The sequence below is a fragment of the Lampetra planeri genome, chromosome 3 (assembly GCF_965212315.1).
Source record: "Lampetra planeri chromosome 3, kcLamPlan1.2.h2, whole genome shotgun sequence".
Classification (NCBI taxonomy): Eukaryota; Metazoa; Chordata; class Hyperoartia; order Petromyzontiformes; family Petromyzontidae; genus Lampetra; species Lampetra planeri.
The window spans coordinates 14,519,560-14,545,266 of NC_136109.1; the positions used below are offsets into that span (position 1 = coordinate 14,519,560).

The following is a 25,707-nucleotide window of genomic DNA, read 5'->3' on the forward strand; positions in this document are numbered from 1 at the left end:
GGTGATGGGGTCGTGGTGGTGGAGTGTTGTGCCGGGGTGACACTGCTCACGCACACGGGGGGGGGGGTACTATAGCGGCGGTGGTTTTGGATTGTGGTGGGGGGAGGGATGTTTGGATTCGTGTGCCTTAGGGGGGGGCGGCAGCGGTAGCGTGTGGTCGGTGTGTGTGTGGGGGGGGGGTTAGGAGCGCGCAGCGCGAAGAGTGAAAAGACACCACCGCTCTCGCACGCACGGGGCAAAGCAGTCGTGGTTGGTGGGGGTGGTGGGGGTGGTGGTGTTGTGTGCGCGTGTGCGTGGCGGGGAGGAGGAGGAGGAGGCGGGCGGGCGGGCGGGGTCAACCCCGAGAGTGCAAAGGCACCACTGCTCGCGCACGCAAGCACGCACGCCCCGGGGTGTGGGTGGTGGTGGTGGGTGTGGGTGTGTGGGGGTGTGAGTGGGGCGTTGCGTTGCGTGAGCACCGGGGGGGACAAGGGATTGGGGGTGGGGGGTGAAAAGACGGGGCGCTCGCACGCACGCACGGGGGGAGAGAGGGGGGGTTAGTGGCGGTGGGGGGGGGGTTGAGTGCGTGAGCGTTGGGGGCAAGGAGAGTCAGGGGGGTTGGTGGTGGTGGGGCAGTGTTGGGGTTGGAAGACGGCGCTCGCTCGCACGCACGCGGGGGGTGTGTAGAGAGGAGGGGGGGTGGTGGAGGCAGCGAAGGGGTTCTGTGTGTGCGTTAGGGGGGTAGGGGTGGGGTGGGCAGTGTTTGGGGAGGGTGAAAAGACACGGCTTGCGCCTGGGCGCTCGCCTCCGCCAGCGCACCGAGCGAGGCGCGCTCTCACTTTCACGCGGCGCTCGCACTTTTAGCCGGGCGGCGTTGTGCGCGCAAGGGCAGTGGCAGCGGCGATTCCACGGGGGCGCATCGTGTCTCCCCCCCCCCACCACCACCGCCACTACCATCGTTATCACCAGCAGCGCACCACCGACTGCTCACAAGCACCGGCAACCGCCAGCACGAACTCCTCCACCCCCGTCCCCTATACCTCCTGCACGCCTCTTCCCCGCCCGGCGTTAGGGGAGCCGGGAAGACGCCGCGATGACGGCGCGCGCCGCGCTCCGCGGGACAAAAGCCGCGCGCGCCGTGCGGGGAGATGCGCAAAGATGGCGCGAGCGCGATTGACCCCTCGGACCGAGCCCGGCTCTCGGCACCGCTGTCGCTGCTACTGCTGCTACTGCTGGTGGTGACGGTGGTGACGGTGGTGGTGGTGGTGACTCCCGCGGGCTCTTCTCGTGGGAGCGGAGAGGGCTCCAACCTCTACGAGCGTCGCCTTCGCCGTCCCGTTGCTGCTTTTTTGGGTGTTGTTGTTGTTGGTCTAAACTGCTTTTTTTTTGTTGCTCATTATTTTCGCTTCGCTTTCTCATGGCCGTCTCCGACAACTACCTCAGCCTCTGGGCGCCGGCGATGCTGCTCACGCTTCTGGCCGGTGAGTGAACGGTGGCGAGCGAGAGGAGAGAGAGAGAGGAGAGAGTGGAGAGCGCGCGGAGTGGAATCCCACTCCGTGCGCTCTCAGATGGATGGATGTGCCGACAAGCGGAGCGCTCTTGAGTGCCCGCGAGAAGAGCAACCCCCGCGCGCTCTGCAATGGGCAGCGAAAAGTTGTGAAGCCGCGGAATCCCTTCCCCCCCCACCACCACCACTACTCCCTTCCTTCGATTCCTCTCTGCGGAGTTTACCCGTGCCTAGCCTGCTCGGTGAACTTTGTAGCCCAAGAGTGGTGATGATGATGATGATGCGCGCTCATCATCATTACCATCGATGTATATTCTCACCAAATTCCGTGGATCGAAAATGTGTCACAATCGCGCCATACGCAGTAAGGTAAACAAACGTTTCAAGGAGCACGTGGCACAATTCCCAACTCTTGTTTTAGACCGCTACGGGTAGTGTGAGTTGCTTCAAACTATGCGTGCATTGGCGTCACTGCGAAATTACGGTTCACGGATGGATATTCTTTGCGAATCGGTGGTGGAGCGGGACAAATTCCATGGCGTTTTGGTTTTGGGATCTCAACACGATTTCTAAGCTCGGATCTTAGGCTCTTCTTGGATTGGGATCCAGTCGACTGGAGCTTCATGGCCCCACGTAAGTCCACCGGTGGTAATGTTCGCCTCGATCGTGCAAGGTACTCACCCTAGGTCTACTCAGCCAAAAAAAGGGTACGTTGTGCGGAATATCAGTATGTTTTCGTATATCTCCATGGATTACACGTGGTAGCGTGCACCTTCTGCGGTGATGCTCTTAGTTAGATGACTATGAGGTTTGTTCCCGCGGATTTTCATCTAAAAGAGAGAACATTGGTACATGTGTTCGATAAGAGTGTGGGGACGGGAGGTAAGGTGCGTGGAGGATTTCGTGTATGGAATCTGGTCAGCGTGGACAGAAGACAGAAACTTTATAACCAATTGAGGAGGCTCATGTGAGGGGGGCTACAAGTCACCTAAGGTGGACCCGCGTTACTAAAGTAAATAGCAAAGCAGGTACACAGCTAAACAGCGCACAGAGTGACGTTGGCAATCGCATACGAATGAGAGTTCATTATGAAGCATTAGAAACAATTAGAACTTAACATTGTAAACAAACACAAAGCTTTTGACAGTGAAATAGTAACACGTTTGTGCAATAAACCATGTAGAATATGTAACTGGCACACGCTAGTCTGCTGGGTGCTTCTTAAAGCATGCTTTAAGGATTTTAAAACTTAACATGATTGCCAAACTACTTGTCCAATCCACGGCTGGGGATTTGTTTGACCATACTTCACCACACTGGTCAGTGCGTGCTGGTGAAAGGGATGCCCAAGGACCAGTTCAGATACCACGTGGCGTCCACTCATGTTAACCGTGGCCGGTAGTCAAACTCAGCTGGCCGTGTTTCGTGGTGCGGTGAAACCGTGATATTGTAGCGTATGGGGGAACAATCCTTGTTTTAAGCCCAGTGGCAACAGTCAGGCTGGCGATTGTCCTGTTGTTATAGTTAACAGCTGCTGAACGCAAAGATTGCCAGCTGCATTTACCTACTGCTCACGCTGGTGCTGTTGCCAGCCTTTGCTGCTGTTTTACAGAAAAGTTAAGAGTAGTCGAAGGGGCATTAGCAAACGAAACCAAAGTCATTTGCTGAATTAGGAGTTAGCATGTTAAAGCTGTCTTGGTTTAATAATAGTAGAGCATGTGTTCACGTGTGCAATTCAGGATGCAAATTCACGTTTCAAACACTCATCTCCCTAACGCGAGAGGAGCTGAAGAGTAGATGAGTTAAAGAGCAAAGTGAGTCACGCACGGAGTTGGGTTAAAAAAAACGTGGAAGAAGTTGAGCACAGCACGTGTTCACTGTGCAAGGCCATTCCCGTCACGACTGCCTCTGCTTGCCAAGCTCACGCTTACAGGGAGGGGGGGGGAGAGCTTTGTCAGGACCCTTTCAGGGTCTTAACACAAAACACTACAGTACCGCCACATAACAAAAAAAACACCCTACCATCAAAACCCGCTTTAGCGCACATTAACGCAAACGCGCAGGGGTTTAATTGGCAGCGTATTTCTCCGCGAAAACCGACTTTGCGGTTTTTGCTTTTTTTTTCGCGAGTGCCGCGCGCGACTCGCCACGTCTTTGTTGCTCGTCCGCTCCGGTCTCGGGCGGTGAAAAGGCATTTGTGGCGATTCCCTGCTCGGGCAGGACAAAGCGTGGGTTTTGACCGGGAGAGTGATACATGGCTTTAGCAGCACGGCCGCTCACGCGACGCCTCCACCCACCCACCGACCCCCTCCTCCTCCTCTTTATTGCGTTCTGCTGCACATGCAGCCCGGCCGCGGCAACGCGTTTGGAAGTGGCCACGTATTGATTGGTAGCGTTAGGTTTATTGCCGTGTTTTTCATTACTGTTTATGGGCAGATTTGAAACATAATATCCCACTGGCCGCAACGAAAGGACGATGTGGGCTTAATTAAAAGCTGAATGGACGAGACTCCGCTGCGCGTGGTGGTTTTGCTTTTCCATAGGTGAACCAGAATCTTGATTGAGAGCCCTTTACGACTTCAAGTTCCATTTATTTGGTTAAGGGACACCTGAATAGAATGTTGAAAGAACATTGCACTGTTGTCAGTCATGTTGCACGCGCAGGGGTAAATTTAAGATTACATTGCAAATTGTAGTATGATAGGTAAAATATGAATGTGAGAGCCCATTGAGATCACACGTTATTTTCAAAAGAGACCTGGGGTTACTGAAGTAAATACAAATGCAGATACTGCATGTCTCAAAAAAACCTTTGAATAAGTGCTAAACTATGAAAATTATAGAGGTACATTTTAAATTACAGGGCATATCAGCCAAATATTTGATGGGAAAATATTAACTAAAATTCTGGAAAATACAAGATACAAACCAGATTAGGCAGATGGCAATAATGTGGTGCTGTGGCAGAACTCTTAACTCACAATCCGAAGGTCTGAATTTAAATCGTGGTCGAGGGTCAGCTCAATCCATCATTCATCCCGGCCTCTTGGGTCAATAAAGGAAGTCCTGCTCGTGGGAAGTCAACTGTGATTGTCCTATGGCTAGGATGTGAGCATAATTTCTGTCACAATCTCCAACGGAGGTGAGCAAATCCCAATGCCCGTTTGATTATAGAAATACTTTTCATAAATTGGTTACCAGCTGTTGGTCGTCTACTGTAGTTGTAAATGTACTAAGCAATAGTAGTCGGTGTGTTTTTAGTTGAAAATCACTTTGGTGAATAACTAAACAAGCCTTTTGGTGACCGTGTGGAAAGTCTCAATGACCAAAAGCAAACTGCTTCCGATTTACGTTTAGTCCTGGTTTCCCGTATGCAGTTTATATATTTAAGTGATAACCTGAACTAATGCTTACCTGCCCGTATATTGACATGAAGTTGTTGGTTAGACAATGCGTTTATAATGGAATTGCAGCTAATTTTCCTCATTTTGCCAAGCAAATTTGGAAATTTGAAATATAAAAAAAACAGTTCCAAGTGAGTCGATAGGATTTCACGTGCAAATGGAATGGATGAATCCATATTTGAATAATACCTGATGAATAACAAGCCAAGACTGAGTACTGATTGAAACCTAATTTCTCGATTGAAAACTCGTTCTCGATTGAAAAGAATTTCTTTAGAACTGCGTTTTTGTGTTTAGTTTGTTGTCCTTCCCCCGCACCTCCGATTTGCACAGTTGGCTACGTACAGTGCAAAAGAAGTTCAACATGCATGCATACATACTGCATGCTGTCTGTCATGAGGCTGTTGTGACAGCAGACCCTTCAGTGGGTGGGTCCCTGGTGGCCCAGCAGCCTGGCCGTGAGATGCCACACACCGCCTCGTGCTTGACGCTCTTCCTGATGGGGCGAGCGTACATTTTATTGGCTGTTTTACAAGATGCGTGTTTGTGTTTTCATGCTTGTAACCACAAATGAAGTATGTTGTAACTCTGAACAGAATCTGATTGGGCGAGCCTGAGACTGCTTTTATTTAATACACTTGAGTTCGTAGGGACTATGGGGAGTCGCAGTTCCTCTTTGAAATGAGCTCTTGTCTGCATGCATTTAATGGCACGATTTGTGTTGTTGCATTGGTCTTAGGATAGCTTCTAAATATGTTTTACATTGGTCTTAGGATAGCTTCTAAATATGTTTTTACAGTTTAAGGACAAACCACAGTTAAGCATTATTTAAAACACTTATTTTGATTCAGACATATTTCCAGATATGTACACAATGCTACTAGTTCACTGACGTGCACTAGCATATATTTCAGAAAGACTTATTTCATGGCATTTCCCAATGCACTTAACATTGCATTCCTCGCCATGAAATGCGCATCGACACTCTTTCCCAGTTCCATAATAATGGTGGGGGTATTACATTTTACATCACGCATTTCCAGTTTGAGGGCAGAGGAGTGTTTCCTGTGGGCAGTGTTGTTTAGCACGTGTTTAGCATCAATGTAGGATTACATGTGGCCCCACCTTCCTCCCCACTGCTTCCTTCTCTGATCGCTTTAAGGGTTTTATCGCCCAGATGCGGCTAGTAGCTTCCACCAGGGAGCGGCCAGACTGTTTTTACAGCAGGAAGTAGTTACAGCAAGCCCATTCACAGTCGGCTGTCTCCCAAACCACCGATGGCTCGTGTCGACAAATCGAGCCACAGTCCGCTGCACACCTCCAGCGCACAATAACGTGCAGCTTATCCACCCAGCTCACAGGGCCTCATTTCCTGCTCTTTGTCCTTGCGCAAGGAGGCCTGCCCTGGGAGAAGCTGTGGCCATAAACAAAAAAAGAAGTTGCATAGTTCACTCTGAGCCACCTCTGTTCCTTACCCCTAAAGAGGTCTCTGTGATCACTGTGTCATGGAAAGCTATTAGTCCATCACGTGGCTTGCAAAAGCGTGCAGGCATGAGGTTCAATAAACTTCTGCAGGGCCACGCCAGTGTTTATATTTACCAAACGGTCAGAGCCTTTGATCTGCACTGCTGAAAGGTATTCTAATGCAACACTTTCACAAGCAACGAAATGTCACCGATGAGAAGAGTCACGTAGTTTAATAAAAGTGTAACGATGCATGTATTAATCAGTTAATATTAGTGTTTTTTAACTCATGACACCTGCATCTGACCACGTGTGGAAGATTCAACGTGTGTATTATATGTGTGTGTTAGGTAATTGGGCTCACTTTACTCATTCAGCCACTAGAGGACGCTGCATTGATTACAGTGCAAAAAAAAATTCGGCTCTTGAATGGAATCACAACCTTGAATTGGTGGTGGGGGAGTGTGGCAGCAACTTGTTGTACCTCTATAATGTAACCATTGTTTTATGCCACGATAAAAATTGCACGTGGAAAATCTGACTCTCTTGAATGTGTGACGTGCACCACCACCACCACCGCAGGGCCCTGCGCTCCAAGCGAACTCGCCTTCCTCGAGGAGCCCCAGGACACAGTGGGCGTGCGGGGGCAGCCGCTGGCGCTGAGCTGCCGTGCTGAGGGCGTGCGGCCCATCGCCGTGAGCTGGCGGCGAGATGGCGTGGCTCTCGACCTGGCCACGGACGGCGACGCGAGCAGCGGTCCCACGGCGGCGCCTCCCGCCGCATCTGCTACCCCCGCCACGCACGCCCTCCTTCCCAACGGCTCGCTGTACATCCCCTCGTTCCGCCGGAGCGCCGGTGGCCGCGAGGGGTCGGACGAGGGCGAGTACGATTGCACGGCCCAGAATCGCTTCGGCCTGCTGCTGAGCCGCCGTGCCCGTGTGCTGGCCTCAAGTGAGTAACAATGTTGTGCTGAAGGGTCTAGGAGGTCAGGAGGTCATCGTGGCCAATGCCGTCGACACCACCACACCTTGCCATCGATTATTTTGTTCTCCTGCATTCATCAAGTCTCGACGACGAATTTGGAAATCACCCACAACTGAATATTAAATAATTGTCCTTAAGATGGGGGAAAAGCACCACAGGGCATTTTAAGATAGTGGTCCTGCGTCAGCTGTATTTAAATGATGCTCTTTTGTTACTTTAGGGTGTAAACAACTTTCTAACAGGAGATGCCAACGCACTTGTCTTGCATTGGCGGCATCATAACCGTATGCTGGTGCGTGCCAATGTTGTGGTGAGAAGTTCAGGAGGTCAAGAGGTCATCGTGGCTAATGCCGTCGCCATGATCATACCTTGCCATCTATTCTTTCGTACTCCTAGATCCAACAAATCCCAACTTCATATTTCTAAATCACTACCAACTAAAACTTATATCATTGTCCCTAAGAGATGATTAAGTTCAACTACTTTGCTAGCAGAGTACTAATGTAGCTCTCAATTAGCTCGCAAAGTGACCAACCAATACGTTACATTTTAACTAATCACTTAACTTGTATACTTTAAAGGTACATTACATTTCTGAATTTTTTCATGTTTATCAGCCGCAACTGTAGTTATAGTGTTAATATAAACTCTCATATCTCGAGTATAAATGTTAACCACCACATTCAACCCCAGGTTCTTTCTCTAGCTGCCATCCTCCAAATCCCTCACACATCAGCAGCATGACCATTCAAAACCAGATCTAATTTGAGAGCATGTGTCATCGAATGGCATCAAAAAGGGTTGTTTCAATAGGCTAAAACGTTTCATTTTCAATCAGCATAACACCTGATCGCTATCACCGCATTGCCGAAGCCATTCCATTTGAAATCCCGAGCGCTGTCCTAATACACCATAGTTAACGCTGTAACATGTCACACACTGCAGTGAAATTGAATTTAACTACATTTAACGTTAAAATCTGCAGTTGCATGATGGAGTCGCTTAAAGGTTCGATTATAGCCTGCCGTGTAATGCTCGACTATTCGAGAAAAAAGGTAAGTGATTTTAAGTAATTGTTTGTGATGTGAATTTGGTTTGACTCTCACAGATCAATCTTTACTGCTCTTTTATGCAGTGTTCAAAACACAGTACATTCATTTGATTAACCAAACACATTTATCAGGTCAGTTTTTCCTAAGCAAGACGGCATGTATCTCAGAAACCTTTCATAGATGATACTCGAGCATCTCATCATCTCAGGACAAGATTTAGCATTTTTCACATGACAGTTTATTGTGTAAGTCAATCCCTTATGGGCTTTACAGCGCTGTTGAACACTTTGGGTGAATTTGCTCAGTTATAGTTTTTCAACTACGGGACAACACATCACCAACCATTGTCGGTAAGACATCTTATGTGGTAGGCCCTCTCACAATATTTGGCTCCACCAAGACACAGTGGCCAAAACATCATCATCATCATCATAAACCGTGATCTATCCACTGCTAGATGAAGAATTTCCCAAGCTCCTGTCATCTCTCCCGGTCATGCATAATCCATCTACTTGACTTGATAACTGTCTCTGCGATGGATGTATCCTTGGGTGTTTTCTCTCCGTTGGATGCCAAATTGCCGTTAGTCTCGACTACCGACTGTCATCCCTCACAGCGTCATGTCCTGCCCAAGCCCACGTATTTTTATTCAGTCAACTTGCGTATTATATTCTCCAGTCCTCTTTATGTCTCTGAGTAGAGATACAAGCATGCACCTATCCACGGTTTCCACACCACTTTTCAGAGTTCCCATCTCTTTGTTAATGTCTGTGTGTCTGATCCGAGTCATGGCAGATACACGTACACTGGCTAAACACTCTCTTCTTGCTTGAGGGACATTGATGCTCTGCTTTTCTTTGTTAAGTTCCGTTTTTGAAAAGCACTCCGACTTGCTCTCATCCGTCCTATTATTTGATTACAATATTTTGATCCTGGTCCACCTTCAACAGCTAACCTGAGTATATGTTATCACGTGTGTTTTACAGTTGTGTCTCTCCCCAATAGTTTATTCCCTCCAACAGTTATCTTCAATCGCCATGTGATTTATGTCATACCGATTACATGGTGGCAGCTTGTGGGGGGGGGGGGGTGGCTTCATCCATCAGTGGATTGATCATGGCTGATTATTACCAAGTACAGTATTCTTATTAGCTGCAGTGATTGGCTGTGTTTTTTTGACAATTTTTTAAATTAATTTCTTACGGATCAAATAGACCAATTTTTCTCCATTGACACGTGAGGAAGAATTTCACTTGCTACTGCCATCGGAGCAGTAAGTGATTTACATCATTCGCACGGTGCCTCAGCATGCCAGCACAGCAATTCTGACATTTGAGGCCAGGCTGTAGTAGCTTTGATTCTCTAATCACACGGGTGTGCATGACTACACACCGTCACCTAAATGTTCAGCAGTGGCCAGGGCCATTGAGATGCCACAGAATTTGGCATGTCTCTGCTAGGGTAATAAACATGTCAACCGACTGCTCTTTATGCCCATGAGAAGGGTGGAATGCAGTTCTATAGGAGGCTGTAAAAGTCACTTTGTTACACATCAGCAGAACCATGAGAAATATGTGCACACAAAGGGTTTACAAAATATTTTATATTTTGAGTGTGAAACAGATTCCAAAGCAAACATGTTTTTGATGGACACTAATAAGGATGTTTCATTTTATTTTATTAACGTTTTCAAGATGACAATTTTTGTTGACTGCTTATGACCAATGACCCCATCAGGAACAGGCATGTATTTCAAATGGCATACTGTGCATCAGTTAAGGTAATACAATACTTCAAAAGATTAGATGGTAATAAGTTAAAAAGAAAACAACTCCTGTGCAATTACGGTACAGAATGTGAGCTGGCTGTTAGTTTAAATTGTAGGTTTATCTTAGCGACCATCAGCTTGCATCAGCGTGTGCTGTGGTTATAAGGGGAGCGTGATTGGTGCTTTGCGATCCGCACACTGTCGGCTATGTGACCTTGCTGATGCTTTTCCGGTGGTTTAGACTATTTCCTATTCGGTGGATCACTTTACAAACTCGAGTGCCTCATGTCTTAAAAGTCAACAGCATGGGTCCTTGTTAATTGTTTGGCTGTTTAAGAAGTCGTAGTTAGAGTTGGATCATGGGATGTTTATTCCTCTCTGCAGTAGTGTGTCTGTTCGTGAGAGTGCAAGGCTAAGCTCCCAATAACAGTCACCTGGTTACCGATCACTGCATGTGTACAAATCGTGCAACTGTATCTTTAAAATGATTTGCAAGCTTTGTAATGCGTTGTAATTATGTATGCGTTGTTAAACCATTCACCAAGTATACATGAGTCGTTGGGCCACCGTTGCTCCAACATGCCAACATTGGCGCAATGTTGCATGTTTACTGGGCAGTAACGCACGTAATTACGCGTTATAATCAGACATGTTAAACTACTTCTTAACGGGAGATAAACGACTGACCACTATTCTATAAATGTAGAAATACTGTCGTGAAATTGCAACGCCATATACATTCAATAATTAGTGATCGTCAATGAATCATGCAAACCTTTTTTTCTGTGGCCGAAACTACAAGAGCACTACTTCAAACATTCTGTTCTGACATAAAAAACAAAAAATCCTCTGTCCAGATGGGAACCTCATGTTCAAGTTCAGAGACACGACATCAATGGGGAAGCTTGTTTTCTTCTGTCATAGTAGTAATATTACTGGTGAATGACCTGACCCTCTCTTCACCACTCCCATCTGCCTGCTGTTTTTATCTTGGAGTGAATCCAATGTTTTGTGCTCTTTAGCGTCCGATAATTTGGAGTAGAAGTTTTGGCAGAATGCAGCACACATCTGCTAACCACCTTCCTTCTGAACCTGTGACTGACTGCTTAGCAATCATCGATTGTGTTATCACGCAGCTGTGGGGCCCAATGCAGTTTAAGGCTCTAGAGAATAGAAAACAAATCTAATATAAAACAGTCATTACAGATTTTCACAGTCGATGAAATGTTAAAGGTAATAATTTTACATGGTATTGTATGGAAAATTCCTTTTCATGACTTACAAAGCCACATTGGACTGAAAGGATAATTGCTAACGTGTTTCTTTCTCGACTGAAACGAATACAAAGGTAGGCGGTGCAGGGGTTAGCAGTGCACTGCATTGTGAACTCAGTCACCTGAGTTTCATTCTTGTACACGGTTAACATCGGTGGCGAGTGATATCTGCCTACTGCTGCGCTCCCCACTTAACCAACCCATCTAGTAAAGCATGGTGTTGTTAGGCTTGCATCTAGCAGTGGATTGACAACATACTGTCATTTACTGTTTATTAATACTGTACAGGTATAACTATAATACTTGGTTGTAAAATATCTCCCATCACTGTAAATCTTGTTCTATGTTATTGCATATCCATCGTGACTTTGCAGTATATGGATGTTCAAGGAACTACACTTTGTTTGCAAAGACGATGTGTACAACCAATGTTAACGGTGTTATGATAACTTTATTAAGTGCTGTACAGGGGAACATTCTTGGGATACTGTGCAGATAATTTTCATCGATCCATTCATCTTTCTACTGCCATGGTGTTCAATCTGTTCTTCTCCTTGTAGGATTTATGAGTTCTGACAGTTGGCTTAACATTTGGCAGGAATTCACATTGCTTTGTCATCAGGCAGAGGTTGGAGAAGACATCATTGTTTGCAGGCCCAGACGGCCACTGAATCGGAGGTGATACAACGTGCGTTTGTAACAAAAATATCCCTAGTGATTTCATTTGCTCTCAGATTTTAGTTTTACATCATATTCTTACATTGTCGTTTTTTTATGTTTTATTGAACGTTAAAATTCAAGCGTATTCACAAGTGGTAATAGTGTAGAATTTACTCAATGATGTATAAACTATATAGTTTTAACATTTCTTCTCCAGTAACTTAACATGTGTTAATAGACATATGGGGGCATTAGGAAAGCAGTTAAACATGACATTAATTATATTTAATGCTGAATTCCATAACTGGCAGCATTTGTAATACTGCATTATAATCTGCTTCAGGGCATTGTACAATTTGCGTAGAAAATAAACCCAAATTTCCATGATCCCATTTTCATATTAGTGTCGTCTGAATACCATAATTGGCTATGTTTCTCAAATCATCAATGGCAAGTTATGTTTCACAACGATTGGACACACATATACACACGTGTGTGTCACATATAACAATAGATGTTGCTAAATTCTGACAAATTTTGTTAACAGTTATAAAAAAAGAAACATCAAGTTGCACTTTTACAAGTTTCCACTGCAAATCCTTGTGGGTATGCTTGCAATCACAATCCGTTGTTTATATTTCTGCATCTACCCACAATATTCCATGATGCATCTTATATTCTTTAGGGGTTTGTATACGTAGTAATTGATGGTAGCTCTTGTTACCAAAATTGCAGGCGTTTAACTTCACGTTTTACTTGTCAGACATCTTACTTGTGTTGTTTTAGTTGTACTGGAGGATTTAAATTACTGCAATTTGTAAATTGCAGGTGAGTAGGATACATGTCTAGAGATTTCTGAGTTGGCAAAGCCCACACGTGAATGGAAACCCAACGTTTGTCAATGCAGCCTTCGCGTATATGGAGTTCTGGCACTTGACCAGGTATTATTTCAAGGAAAAATGTTTTGTTTGCGATGTTAGAAATTAGAAATTACAACTTCCAGTGGTGGAAAGGGAAGGTTGCCGTAAATCTAAATTGTCTTCTTTGCTTGGATGTTGCCGTCTGCGGCTATGAATTCTGGCAGTGGTGGCCATAAATGCTGTTGATTTATTCATAAGATATAAAATGTGTTTTAAAAAGGGCTGTAGACAGAAGCATATAAAATGCATTAAAACATCCCCGCAAACACGTACCGCCTTTCCACATGGGAAAGTTATGTACAAGGTGGAATCAACATCGCAGTATTATATATATTGATTCATCTGCATAAACAGACTTGGTACTGTGTATACAAATACTTATAAAATAATCTCTTTAAATTAAATACGAGCAATTGCCTTTTGACATTTGTATGATTTTCGTGAGTATATTTTGGCAGCCTTAGACAATGTGTTATCACATTTAAAAACATATATTGTGTTGGTTGTACATGCGAACAGTTTCATTTTTTAATGGATCATCAAAAAATATAACACCTATCAAGTATAATTAAATGGTCACATGTAATGTTTTAGGTTACATGTACGATTGGGAGCCAGCATTTTCACAGAATTCAATCGGTCAAGGCGGGGAGCATATATATATAACGGGACATATAAGTGTAGTATAACACTTGGATTTGCTACACTGCCCCTTTGCTGTCTACCACGTAGCCCTGCAGCATATAACAACCTTTTAGGTGTGGTGGTCACACACCCATGCACTACTAGGGTTATACCATCCTTATCTTCTGAGATATGATTACGTGATTGTCCGAATTGCAGGTGGTTTCATCGTAAGGGATTTTGTCGTAATTAGCTGGTCACAGTAATACATGTATATAGTTCCTATTTCATTTAAAAAGGGTTCATTAAAATACAATAATTGCATGAGAAGAAAGGAATATCTCGATGATTCAGCCAAATGACCTTTGGGAAATATTGAGGCTTATAATGAGAGTATTTTAAATGTCCCTTTACTCTCAATAGGCATAAAGAATCCTGACATTAGTACTTAAAAGGAGTAAGGTTAGCCTTCGAGTAAAAGTCAGAGTGTCTTTTAACAGCAGCCATGGAATGCTGTTCATTTCTGTTGAAGGCCTTTAGCCAGTGGTGGAATTTCCACATTCCCTTTATGGGAGCCAGTATTTTCACAGAATTCAATCAGTGGTGATGGAATTTACAGTACAATATGAATTGTGTTTGAACAAAACAATTATGGAGCTTCGATTGACCCAGCGGATATTTTTTTCATCTTTAAAAGCAGTCATTCAAATGTAAAGTCGTTTTTTAGATTATATATTTTTAAAGAGTGTATATAGTATATTTTGTGTTAAAAGGTGTAATTTATTCTTTTGAAACTGATTTTTAGACCAAGAAAGCACTTTATTTTCATTCGTCATGAATTTCAGTGAGCAGTTTTGTTTCCGTTTGTAAACAACTTGAGGGAATACGTCTGACAGCATGTCGTATCAAGCAGCACGATAATTCAGTTAGCCAGGGGGATAGATACAGTAAGTACTGTTCTTAAATCATGTGTTTTAATGCACATATACATATTTTTAAAGTCCACCTTTAGAGTCTCCCAGATATTCCTTTGGGGTTCACAAGTATCCGTTTTAGTTATAGCGAATCTCCGTCCCAGCAGCCCTGATCTGCCCTTCTGACCTTTGTGGCCCCTCCCTGGTCATGCAGCATTGCCCTGCCAGTTATTTTAATCCTTCCTTCTAATCCCTGCAGCACAAACGACTTCTCCAGTTACCACAGGCAAGTAATTGGCTGTGAGTTGCGCTTCTGATTCTGTTGCTGCTGCTGCTGCTTTTGCTACTTTCTGCGCCAGGATGGCTGCGACAGAGAACCTCAGGGATCTGATAAACAGGCTCCGAGTCAAGAACTGCTTTTCCTTTTATCGGCATCTAGGATCTTAAGTTTGTCCCACACAGCACTTTACACTCGGTCTCTAATCTTACCTTGGGCCCAAAGTGAAAATGTGTTCTTGAAGAGTATACACCAGCAGTGCTCGACCCCTTTTCAAAGTGTTTATTGATGTAAAAAGAAAGTATTTTTGTTTGTATCAATAATGTTCCGAATGTAGTGAAAGGAAAGCCTTATATATTTTTACTATTTTAAATATTGATTTTATTTACAGTTTTATTCAACCAGTCTTTTTTAGCTTGTAAAATTTCATTCAAGTAACAAATCTCATTGTGGGTATACAGTACTGGATTTGGCTTTAGTTGTATTTATAACGTTAATATCATCGTAAATCGTTTAGAATGTTAATGTAACATTTCCTAAATGATTAATGTGATTTTTACAGCTTAAAACCTACATGTACTGAAGCGTAAATTATCTAGATTTGCATTTTTCATAAAATAAAGGCTTCTAATGTAGAAAATTTTAACACAATTTTATTCTGATATTTACGAGTGAGGTTTAAGTGGCGTTGCATTGCTGAACACGGTGCTCCAAAGCACATTGGCTTAAGTGTGATTCTCTGCGGCTAACACCAGTAAAGAGTGATATCTAAACTCATCCTGGCCACCGCCACTCTTTAACGAGTGTGGCGAAGTATGATTGAACAACACCCATGACGTTCGTAGCAGTGGCTTGATAAAGGGCTGCAAATCACGAATGTTGTATTATCATCATCATCATTATTATTTCTAGATTTGAAGCTTTCGTGACTGCAAGGATTCATATTCTTAGGTTTTTTCGGTAAAGTCACGTAGGTAAAAAACATGAAAAAGTAAAATAAAATAAAAATCACGACGTTTCGGAGGCAACACAAGCTTCCGTCTTCAGGTGGTACCGTTATATAAACGGAGTGGTAGCTACTGCAATCTCTCATTTACTTGATACAGCTGTCGTGGCTGTGACGGTACCACCTGAAGACGGAAGCTTGTGTTGCCTCCGAAACGTCGTGATTTTTATTTTATTTTATTTTACTTTTTAATGTTTTTTACCTACGTGACTTTACCGAAAAAACCTAAGAATATCATTATTATTATTTTGTAGGACAAGCTGGACACTCTGAGCAGAAAGGTGTTGAAAAGCTCAGGCTTCTGAAATTAGCAGGAGAATCATTGGAATTCAACAGTCCCTGCGGTTCTGTTTGTGCAAGCCAGTGCGAGAAGCCTCGGTGTGCCTTTTCTATTGTGAGCATGTGGTCTCATGTTCCTTGTATTTTCTGCAGGCACGTGGTATTTTGTGTCAGTGGACCTGATGTAAAGAGGTGACACAAAATACACTTTATACAACGCAGTTGACAGGTGACATTTGTATCAAAAACTGCTGCCTTAGTGTAAGTGATGTAATGGTTTGTTAGTTTGCAGTGTTAAGTAAAATGGCTGTATGTGTGTTTTTTTTAGAAAGCATTGCCAGTTATACATAATTAAGCGTGACATCTAACAACTCATGGCACCAACATTTCATGCTCTTTGAAAAATAAGTGGTTTCCAGTGCAAATCGGTAAAGGTTAAACAATAATCCCGTGAATTGGAAAGACTTTTCGACTTTTAAATGTATGAAGCGTATTTTTTTTGTCTTTTACGCAGTCTGTGCGCTCCATTGGACTTGAAACAAGGATGTTTCCACTTGAAGTGTCTTGCTTCAGCCACCACCCACTGAGCCACCCGCTGTCCCTGAAATGTTTAAAATGCAAAGAAACCACAACCGTCTCACTCTTAATTGCTTCTTTATTTTTGCGTGATGCACACAGTGCACGACGTGAATTTGTTTCATCTCTCGCTAAATATGATCGTCATCGGAGAAAATATTCACTGGAACGTGTGCAGAATTTTCGCGTCATTGTTGCAACGGAACAAGGGAGAGGGGAGAAAATATGCCCTCTCCGACCAGTCACAGCCCTGCTGGGGAGAGGGAGGGGACAGCCTTCTACGTTATTGATGACTCCCTTTGGAAAGGCGTTAGAAGGTTTGGTGGGGGTGGGAGAGCCTTGGTGTTGGCGTTTCTTTCAGTTCACGCGAGGGCTGTGCACGCTTCAAAAGGTGGCTGGGCAGGCAGGCTGGCTGGATTGTTGTGCAAATTGCCAGAGGGAGCTGCATTTGCTGTCAGGATGTTGGGGCCACGCACAGGGGGGGTGTGACTGGCAGCAATGGCTCTCGTTGTGCTGCGGACGATGTGAAATGAGGCCTTTTTGTTTGTGCTCGGGGATTTAATTTAAGGATATCACACACACAAAAAAATCCCCCATCCCGTTATCTAGCATGGTTGTGATGTTGATGTGAGGCGCTTCATGTATCGGCTGTCATTATTTGATGAAAAACGTCAAGATGTGTTTTTTGTAATACGATAATATTTGTACGATTATAATTATTGACTTGTGTATGCATCTGCATACATTTTTTTAATTCCCCCACTAACGTGTATTGGCTAAATCAGTTTGTGTAATCTGCATGGAAATATTCCGAGTAAATACTTAAAGAGGGAATAACTAACTTGGGGGAGTATAAGGCTTCTGGAAAGTGTCTCCATAAAAACGTTTAAGGAGAGGCAAGTTGGTGAGTGCGCTTGAAGAATTGGGTATTTTTTTGTGTGCCCCTTTTTCGTCCCCCCCAACCCTCTCGCCAACCTCGCCAGGGAGGTCACGGCTGAATGTGAACAAGATTGATGGCTGAGGCTTGGAGAGCTGTGTGGTTTATGGCCTGTGGTCTGGAGGCGAAAGCGCCCTAATCTGGGAGAGGGTGGGACCCGCCTGACCGGCTTGGTTGGCCTGACCCTCAGGGTCATCCCCCCTCCCCCGACCTCCCCACAGAGCTCCTCAGGCTTTTAACATCCTGTTTGCTGCCCCGCTAAAGAGAGCGAGCAAAACAAAAATGAGCAGAGAACCTTAGAGGCCAAAGGGAAAAAAGTATAGCTTCCAGGCTTCTCTTATCACATGATTGGGCATCACAAGATATTTGGCATTCACCAAGGACTGACGCATGCCTCATTTGCCAACTCGGACATCAGATAAGGTTGGAGTGCAATAGTCATCAAGATGAATTGGTTAGCAGGCACTCTGCTATATGGAGGGTAATGCAACATGAGGCCTTCAGTATGAAGGTGAACACATTTTAGATATGCTGGAGAAAGCAATGTTGTGGGCAAAAAATTGAAACTTAGAACACTGGTAAACTGAAGCCAAATCAGTAGGTTATTCTTCTGCTGTGTAGAAATAAGATAACAAGTTGAAAGCGTGAAAGCGACGAATAAAACAAGACGAACAAAGATTCAGTTGAAATCAAAATGAACATTGATTAATTCTTAAAAATGCAGCTTTATTGATCAATTCTTAGGACGAATGAAAAGTAGAAGGGACATTTTTTCTTATAATCCTATTGAATCCAACAAACAGATGGAAATTGACCAAGGCGCTTTCAGCAAAGAGTCAGTTGCTTTATCTCCTAGGCAGATGTCCGGACCCTGCAAGCCAGGTTCAGGGGCCACACTGGAGCGGGGAGGGGGAGGTCAGAATCCAGAGGTCATAAACAGGCAAGAGTAAGTGCCTGCATTCTTAAGAACACTGCCTGACCAAAAAACAAAAGTAAAGGGCAACACACAGTTATCCAACATGCAGGACACCAAGTGCGAATAAAAAAACACGTGCATAACTGCACCGTTTTGTGATTATACAGCGAGATGAAAAAAACACGAACACGTATTTAACACGTATATTGTATTTCGCGAGTGGAAAAATACGACATTTCACACACATGGCGGTGATTCACTTTCGCAAGGTATTAAGCTCTTGAATGAGGAGCGTACAAGTACAGCTGCACATAGGTGCGTGCTTGATCTACTAAAACAAACTGTGCAAAGCTCGTGTTGTGTTAGGGGCAGTAAGTTGCACCCTACCAACTTTAAAGGTTGTGGAGACTTCCTTGTATTGAAGTGGAAAAAAAACACATTGCTAGCACTAAATATTTCAAAGATAACCATCAGGGGTGACAGTTACACAAAAAGAATGTTCATGGCCCATAAAAAAATAAATGTTAGAACGCTAATCCAAACTAAAAGCAAACCCTTCAAGGTTTTACATTTACCCATTTTGGCATTTTACTTGATAATGGACATAAATATATAACTTATACATTCAGCATATATATTTTTTATTCATACCACATTTAAATGTGTAATTGAAATCGCAGATATTGCTGTGTACTAGCAATGTAATGTAGACATGTATGATAACCATTGATGTTGCATTAAAGAGGCAAATACATAATTATGTTAAACTGCACTCTATAGTCGAATAATAGTATCATTATTATATTTACCTTTGTTTTGCTTGTCATGTTGAAAATGATCTGATCTTCGCATCAGTATTATTGAATATCAATCTCTAGTAGAATGTTTGTTTTAACAGGAAAGTTTACTTGTGGTTGGCTGAAATCACTTCTTGGTTTCTAAACAAAATACCACTTGTTTGCTCAACTTTTTGGCTTCATGAGTCAAACCTTTGCATGCTTTTGGCTCTTGAACTCAGACAGGTTTATGCTCTTGTATAGTACAAACCACTTTCAGGTCCTTAGCAAAAGGGGTGCTTGCCCAGCTTAATATGAGCCTCAATAAATTCATCAGCATTCAGAGGTGCTCCCTCTGACAGGCAATGCATAAACTGCCTTATCTCTATCCAGCTGTGTGGGATTTATAGTGCGCAGAATACAGGACAGTGAATTTATGGAGTCTTTTTGTTTTGGAAGTAGAGTAGAGAGACTGCAATCTTGATATGGTACAACGTGCTGTGTGCAGGGTGTGGGACAGATGGCAGCAGCCAGTGTCTCTGGGCTCTTGAGTTTACCTAGTGGGCCTTGTTTTCTTGCGCACCATCACCATCAGTCACTCATGCTGTCAAGTTGGGGGGTGAGTTTTGAGGTTAGAGACAGCCAACTGGACATGGATTATTAACAAGGGGAGTGTAATAGGAGGCTTTGTGCTAATTCCCGTGGAGTTAATTTAATTTGTTCTGCCAGGCTGTCAGAGACTGATGGAAATTGTGTATTTACAAGCACCAATGTTGCATAGAAGCATGTATTGATTATAAATAGCACAGTCTTAATTTTAGAAGGGTTCTTTAAACAAGAATTTTTTTTTCCTAGCTAGTTATGAAACGTAAAAGAAAAAAGTAAAAAAGCCTCCGTACTTTGAGGAGTTACATTTTTGTCGTGCTGTCAAAGGACGTGTTGCAATATCTCGATGTCACAGGATTCGCTATTGCTTAACATGTCACATTGCCGAACATTTATCACTCCATATTTCCCTCAGATGTTTTGCTTTATCTTTAAAAAAGGTACATAAGTAGAATAGTGCATTTCCTGCTTTGCAAATGCCACGCTAATGGCCATAACACAGCAGAATCTGTGTCGGGCACAGCCTCAGCGGTTTCTGCCGCGGGCAGCTAATGGAAGGGGGGTGAAAGCCTTCTTGTGGACAGCTCAAATTTCCTGGAATGTGTTTATCCCTGGCACAGACCAGATGCTTGGAGTCATAGCAAGGGAAGCAGAGGAAGTGAGTAGGTGGGTGGGGAGTTTTTTTTAGGATAAATGGCTATCAGTGAAAAAAGGAGTGTGTTAAATTTGTTTAAAAATAGAATTCGAATTTTTTAAATAAAATTATGAAGGCAAACATATGAAGTACTTGCCATTGTTTAGTTATACTATACAATGTATTTGTGAAAAATTACTGAAGGTCCCTTCCCTGTATGCGTTCTCTGCGATATTGACGTTTTTGTTTTGTTCTTGCTGAATCACGCCCCACTGATCTCCCTCGTAAAATATGAATACAAACAGACGTATAGATCTACAGTAGTGGTAATTATGTTGTCAAATATGGAACTAGAGCATTGCACTCCTATGAAGATGTTAATCTATTGCTGTGGTCAAGCAAAGTGCACCGACATTGCTGTGCTTTTATTACTTTATTTTAAATCACAGGCGCTAATTTCTTGCCAACGAAATAAGGCTATACAAACTGTTGATTTGATGTATGACCACCTCATGTCTTAATTTTAGTCTTTGTGGGCGATTATTGAGTGATTTAGAATTCAAGCAGATTGTTCCGTCTTGTCTCATATTGTGTTTTAATGTTAATGAGGGGTACCATTCCTAAACAAAGGCTGGCGCTCTGTGTTTTGCCCTAGCGGTCAATACTGAGATGGCCATGATGGCTTTCTGCTGAGGGTTAACCAAGCTATCAGGCTAATACAATTTGGAGAGACATTTAACGGATTGGTAAGTGCATTCTATTGTATGCTGTGGTGTGATGCCCCATGATAACGCTGAAAAGGAATTAGTTTCCCATGTCAATTGTGCAAGTAACCAGACTGTGATGGTCAAACTAATCTCTTTTCAACATGTTACTCAAATTACCATTGGCAATGAACAAAAACACAGGGTATTGAGATGCATTCGAACACGGCACAGTATGCTTTTTAGTTTCATAAAGCATTCTTTCATCTGCATTTATTGTCATGATTAAGAAGCTATGAAGCGAATATCATAATTTAATAATAATGTTCAGCCTATTGGCAATCCACTGCTGGATGAAGCCTTACCCACCCTATGATACAATGGAGGTTCTTTGACTGTGCTTTACCACACAGGTCAGTAAAGGTTGGTGTTATTCGTGACCGAGAATGAAACTCAGGTTGTCGGTCCTATAAGTGGGTGCCACGGTGGCGAGATGTGAACTACCTTGCCTGACATACGGGAGGTCACGGGTATGATCCCAACCCTGGTACCTGTATATTTGGAGTTTGCATGTCTTTCTCCACGTGGTCGCGTGGATTTTTATCCGGGTCCTCCGGTTTTTCCCTCCACATTTAGAAACATGCATTTAGAGTATTTGGCTGCTTTAAATGTCCACGTGATAAGCCACTTCGTTGAGCTGTCATTTGTGGCCAGGTCGCTTCTGAAAAAGAGCCACAGAGCTCAGTGGGCCTTACTTGATAAAATACAATAAAAAAATTATAGTTTCATAATTCACCGTGGTAAGCATTGTGCCACTTCGACACTCTATAATAATATGTGGTTAAATTTCGATTTAAAGCTTTCGTGACTGCAGGGATTCATCTTCTTGGTTCTTTCGGTAAAGTCACGTAGAAGGGAAGTAATAAAATAATAAAAATAAAACATAATAAAATGAAATAATTCTCACGACGTTTCGGCTACAACGCAAGCAGCCGTCTTCAGTGAGAATTATTTCATTTTATTATGTTTTATTTTTATTATTTTATTACTTCCCTTCTACGTGACTTTACCGAAAGAACCAAGAAGATGAATATGTGGTTAATACTAGATTAGCTCCTATGTGCTTGGTATTTGCGAACTTAAATTAGTATTATACATACGTAAGTGATATCATGTTTTAGAAAAAAAGGAGTAAAGAGCCTAGAGGAAAAAGTAGGTGACCTATTTTAATATATATAAATTGTGAATGGGCAAAAACGACATTTTAATTCATTTAATCGTTTGCAAACAAACTTTGTTACTGTATTTGAATTGTCATGCTGCCCTATAGAGTTTGTTACACACATATATCCAGTTATCTTTTTCAATTATTCTCCCAGTATGCACACTCTGCTGGCCCTTCCCAAAACCGTAGCACCAAAGCACTTTGCAAGTTTTGTATGTATGTTGAACTTTTTCGCACCATACGTAACCAACCATGCTAATCGGAGGTGCGGGGCAGGACAACAAACTAAATACAATCTGTGGTGGTAAATAACTTTGTATGAAGCACATGATCAAATCACATTCGTATCTGGAAAGATAAACTGAGTGCTCTAATGGTGGATTGCCTGGCGTTTATTGGGAGATGCTTAGGTGATGGCTTTGTGTGGAACTTAGAGTGCTGTCCCCCTCATATGTGTGAGTTCTCCCCAGGTTCTCCGGTTTCCTCCTGCATGCCAAATCACTTGTGATTTGAATTTTCAAATATCCCAAGGCCTTTCAAAAAAAAATACAGCCTTAATACTCAGTTTACACTTTCCTGAATAAATACAGGGCCTTATTGTCTACGTTGAGCCAGAGTTATGTCTTGATTAACACTGTGAAAAAAAATACTTGGGTTTATAATCATTAAAGATGCCTTACGACAAGAGAAGTTGTGTTTCTGATATAAGCAGGTGAGAATTGATTAAATAACTTAGCTCTGAGCCAGCATTCGTAATACATAAAAAATAAATGAAGAATATTGGTGATCACTGATCTCTAATGTAATCTGTAGGTTTGTGATATGAAGAGACTGGGAGAATAGCCCCCCCCGGAGTCTGTATGAACACAAGGAAGACCCATTTCCGACTTGTGTGGTCGGTCACACATGATGGCAATGTTGGATTTATTCTGGTTTGTTTGGCACCGAAAACTAATTTTAAAGATGTGAGAAAATTCATATTTTGTATTGTAGTACCATTATATAAAATATTGAGGTAATGCGCTAGCAGTTTCGTGTTTGTTTAAAAAAAAACCTCATTTTCCCAGTGACTGCTGCCAAGTTAAAATCATCATGCAATTTCATCATCACCATAATTTAACAGCCATAATCTATCGACTGCTCACTGAAGGCTTCCCCATTTCATCACCATCCCTCTGCATTTGGCCAGTGATGTGACCTAGCGAAAGCAAATTCTCCGCATATTCCAGAGGTTCTAATCAAGCGGCCACTATAATTATTACTGCGAGTATAATAACCACAATGATGCTAAACGGTGTCTGCTTCACAATGGACGTTAAATGTCCCTTGACTTTCTCTTCAAGAACGGGCCATTGTGTATACAAGCATTAGAATCCAAATTGGCCGCATTCTAAAATTACTTAATTTGGACTATACATACCACTCATTGCCCCCCACTGGCAGACTCATGCCCTAAGTCACTCTTGCAAATGAGACTATCCTGGTCTTTTGAATTATCATCTGGTGAAACAATATACTTTTGAAACTCTTGACGCCACAATGCTGTAAATCCTCTCACACTTCCACTTTAAAAAGAGGCAATAAAAATAGCCAATAAACAAAAATGCAGCTTACATTTCCACAACTTGTTGGGAACAAAACCCCACAGTGCATTATCTTGTGAAGGTATTGGGGTGTACAGCACATAACGATTCGTCAAACTCCATGAATTGTTATCAATGATGTTTCGGCAGTTGTTGTGAATGGCAGTGCCTCTAGTTGCTGCAGGGGTCACATGAACCCATTGCACACAACATTATATATACCGTGTATGAACCCAAAAACATCAAAGCTCACATGCCCAATTTGATGCATGCATTCTGAACATTCAAATGTAATTTAACCAATGAATTGTTACATTCCTCGGAAATAGAACATTGAAATAAATGTAAAATCATGTTTATTGTAAAAGTGGCAAAATGGGTTGCTTCAAATAATTATAGTAGCCACTTTAATGAAGCCTTGAATATAGGCCTCTTTATTGAAGTGTAAGTCATGTAATAGAATACGATTAATGCTAGGCTTCCTCAAAAACATTAAAAAAGTGTCTTTGAATATCCTGTTCACTAAACATTTGACTTTTGCTTACACAAAGTAATGACGCTGTTATTTAAGCTGCAAATAACTGATTTCCGTTTGCTATAACCAGCAAAATGGAGAAATTCACCGAATTGACATACCGAGGAATTTTCACTCAGCCATTTAAGCATGCGCACAGATCTTTATAGATTACAGCATTTCTGTTCGCTTAATTACGTCCGCATTTCCAATACAGTGACGTGTTCTTTTTTTTACATATACATCGACATGGGGCTGTCAACGGGAGATGCGACTATTCGCAGTATATGCTTTGTTGTAGGTTAGGTAAAGTGTGAATGACCATATCTCCCGCAGTGCTGTATAAATAGCATACCGTTCTTCGGTATAAATCACAGCCTTAAGATAATATTTATAAATAGCACAAGCCTTATTAGGATGTAAATTATGCTGAAAGCTCTTAACCGCTAATGTGCAGTACAGCTAGCATAGGAGAAGGTTACACATGCAAGCGTGTCTGTTGATGGGGAAGGTCACAACCGGATATGCAAATTGGTATTATCCCGCAACATCCCAGTGCAGAGTTCATATGGGAAAGGTCACTGATGCTGACCCATGCCCTTGTGGAATGGCAGCTATGCAGGCACTGTGAATAGTCAATGAGGTTGTGTGTAGGAATGCTCACCAAGATACACCATGTACCGACGGGTCTTACAGCTCGAAAACGTTGCTTGATTTCAAATCAAACGATAATTATAAGGAAAAGGCATTTTACAAATTAATAGAGCGGTGAAGCTAATCGCTTTGCAGTGATGGCTCTCTTGATGGTAACGGGAAATGGTGTTGCATCTTGCCCCAGGTCACAAACCTTCTGTATCGTGAAATGCGCCGTGCAGTGTGTTAATGCAGATATAGTAATCAGATTGCTTTTACGGATCACAGGTTGCCAAAATGAATACCATTAGAATACAAATGTTAATAAATGTATAGGAAAAGCTAACAATTTATACTGACTAAATATAGCGAACCCCTTTTTAAAATATGATTTAATTTGAATAACTCTGAAGGTATACGCTTTTTCCCACAACATTACACATTTCACATCAGTTTTATATTTGTATTCAAGCTTGTATATGCCATAAAAT

The 25,707-nt window shown here is 42.7% G+C and overlaps 1 protein-coding gene across 1 annotated transcript in view; it reads left to right on the forward strand.

Moving 5' to 3' along the window:
* The first annotated feature begins 785 nt into the window (after nucleotides 1–785).
* IGDCC3 (immunoglobulin superfamily DCC subclass member 3) overlaps nucleotides 786–25,707 on the forward strand; it is a 67,174-nt gene continuing 42,252 nt past the window's right edge. The window contains exons 1-2 of the mRNA XM_078621488.1: nucleotides 786–1,460; nucleotides 6,937–7,305. Of these exons, the coding sequence (XP_078477614.1) occupies nucleotides 1,397–1,460; nucleotides 6,937–7,305 (433 nt within the window). The 5' untranslated portion in view covers nucleotides 786–1,396. The remainder of the gene's footprint in view (nucleotides 1,461–6,936; nucleotides 7,306–25,707) is intronic.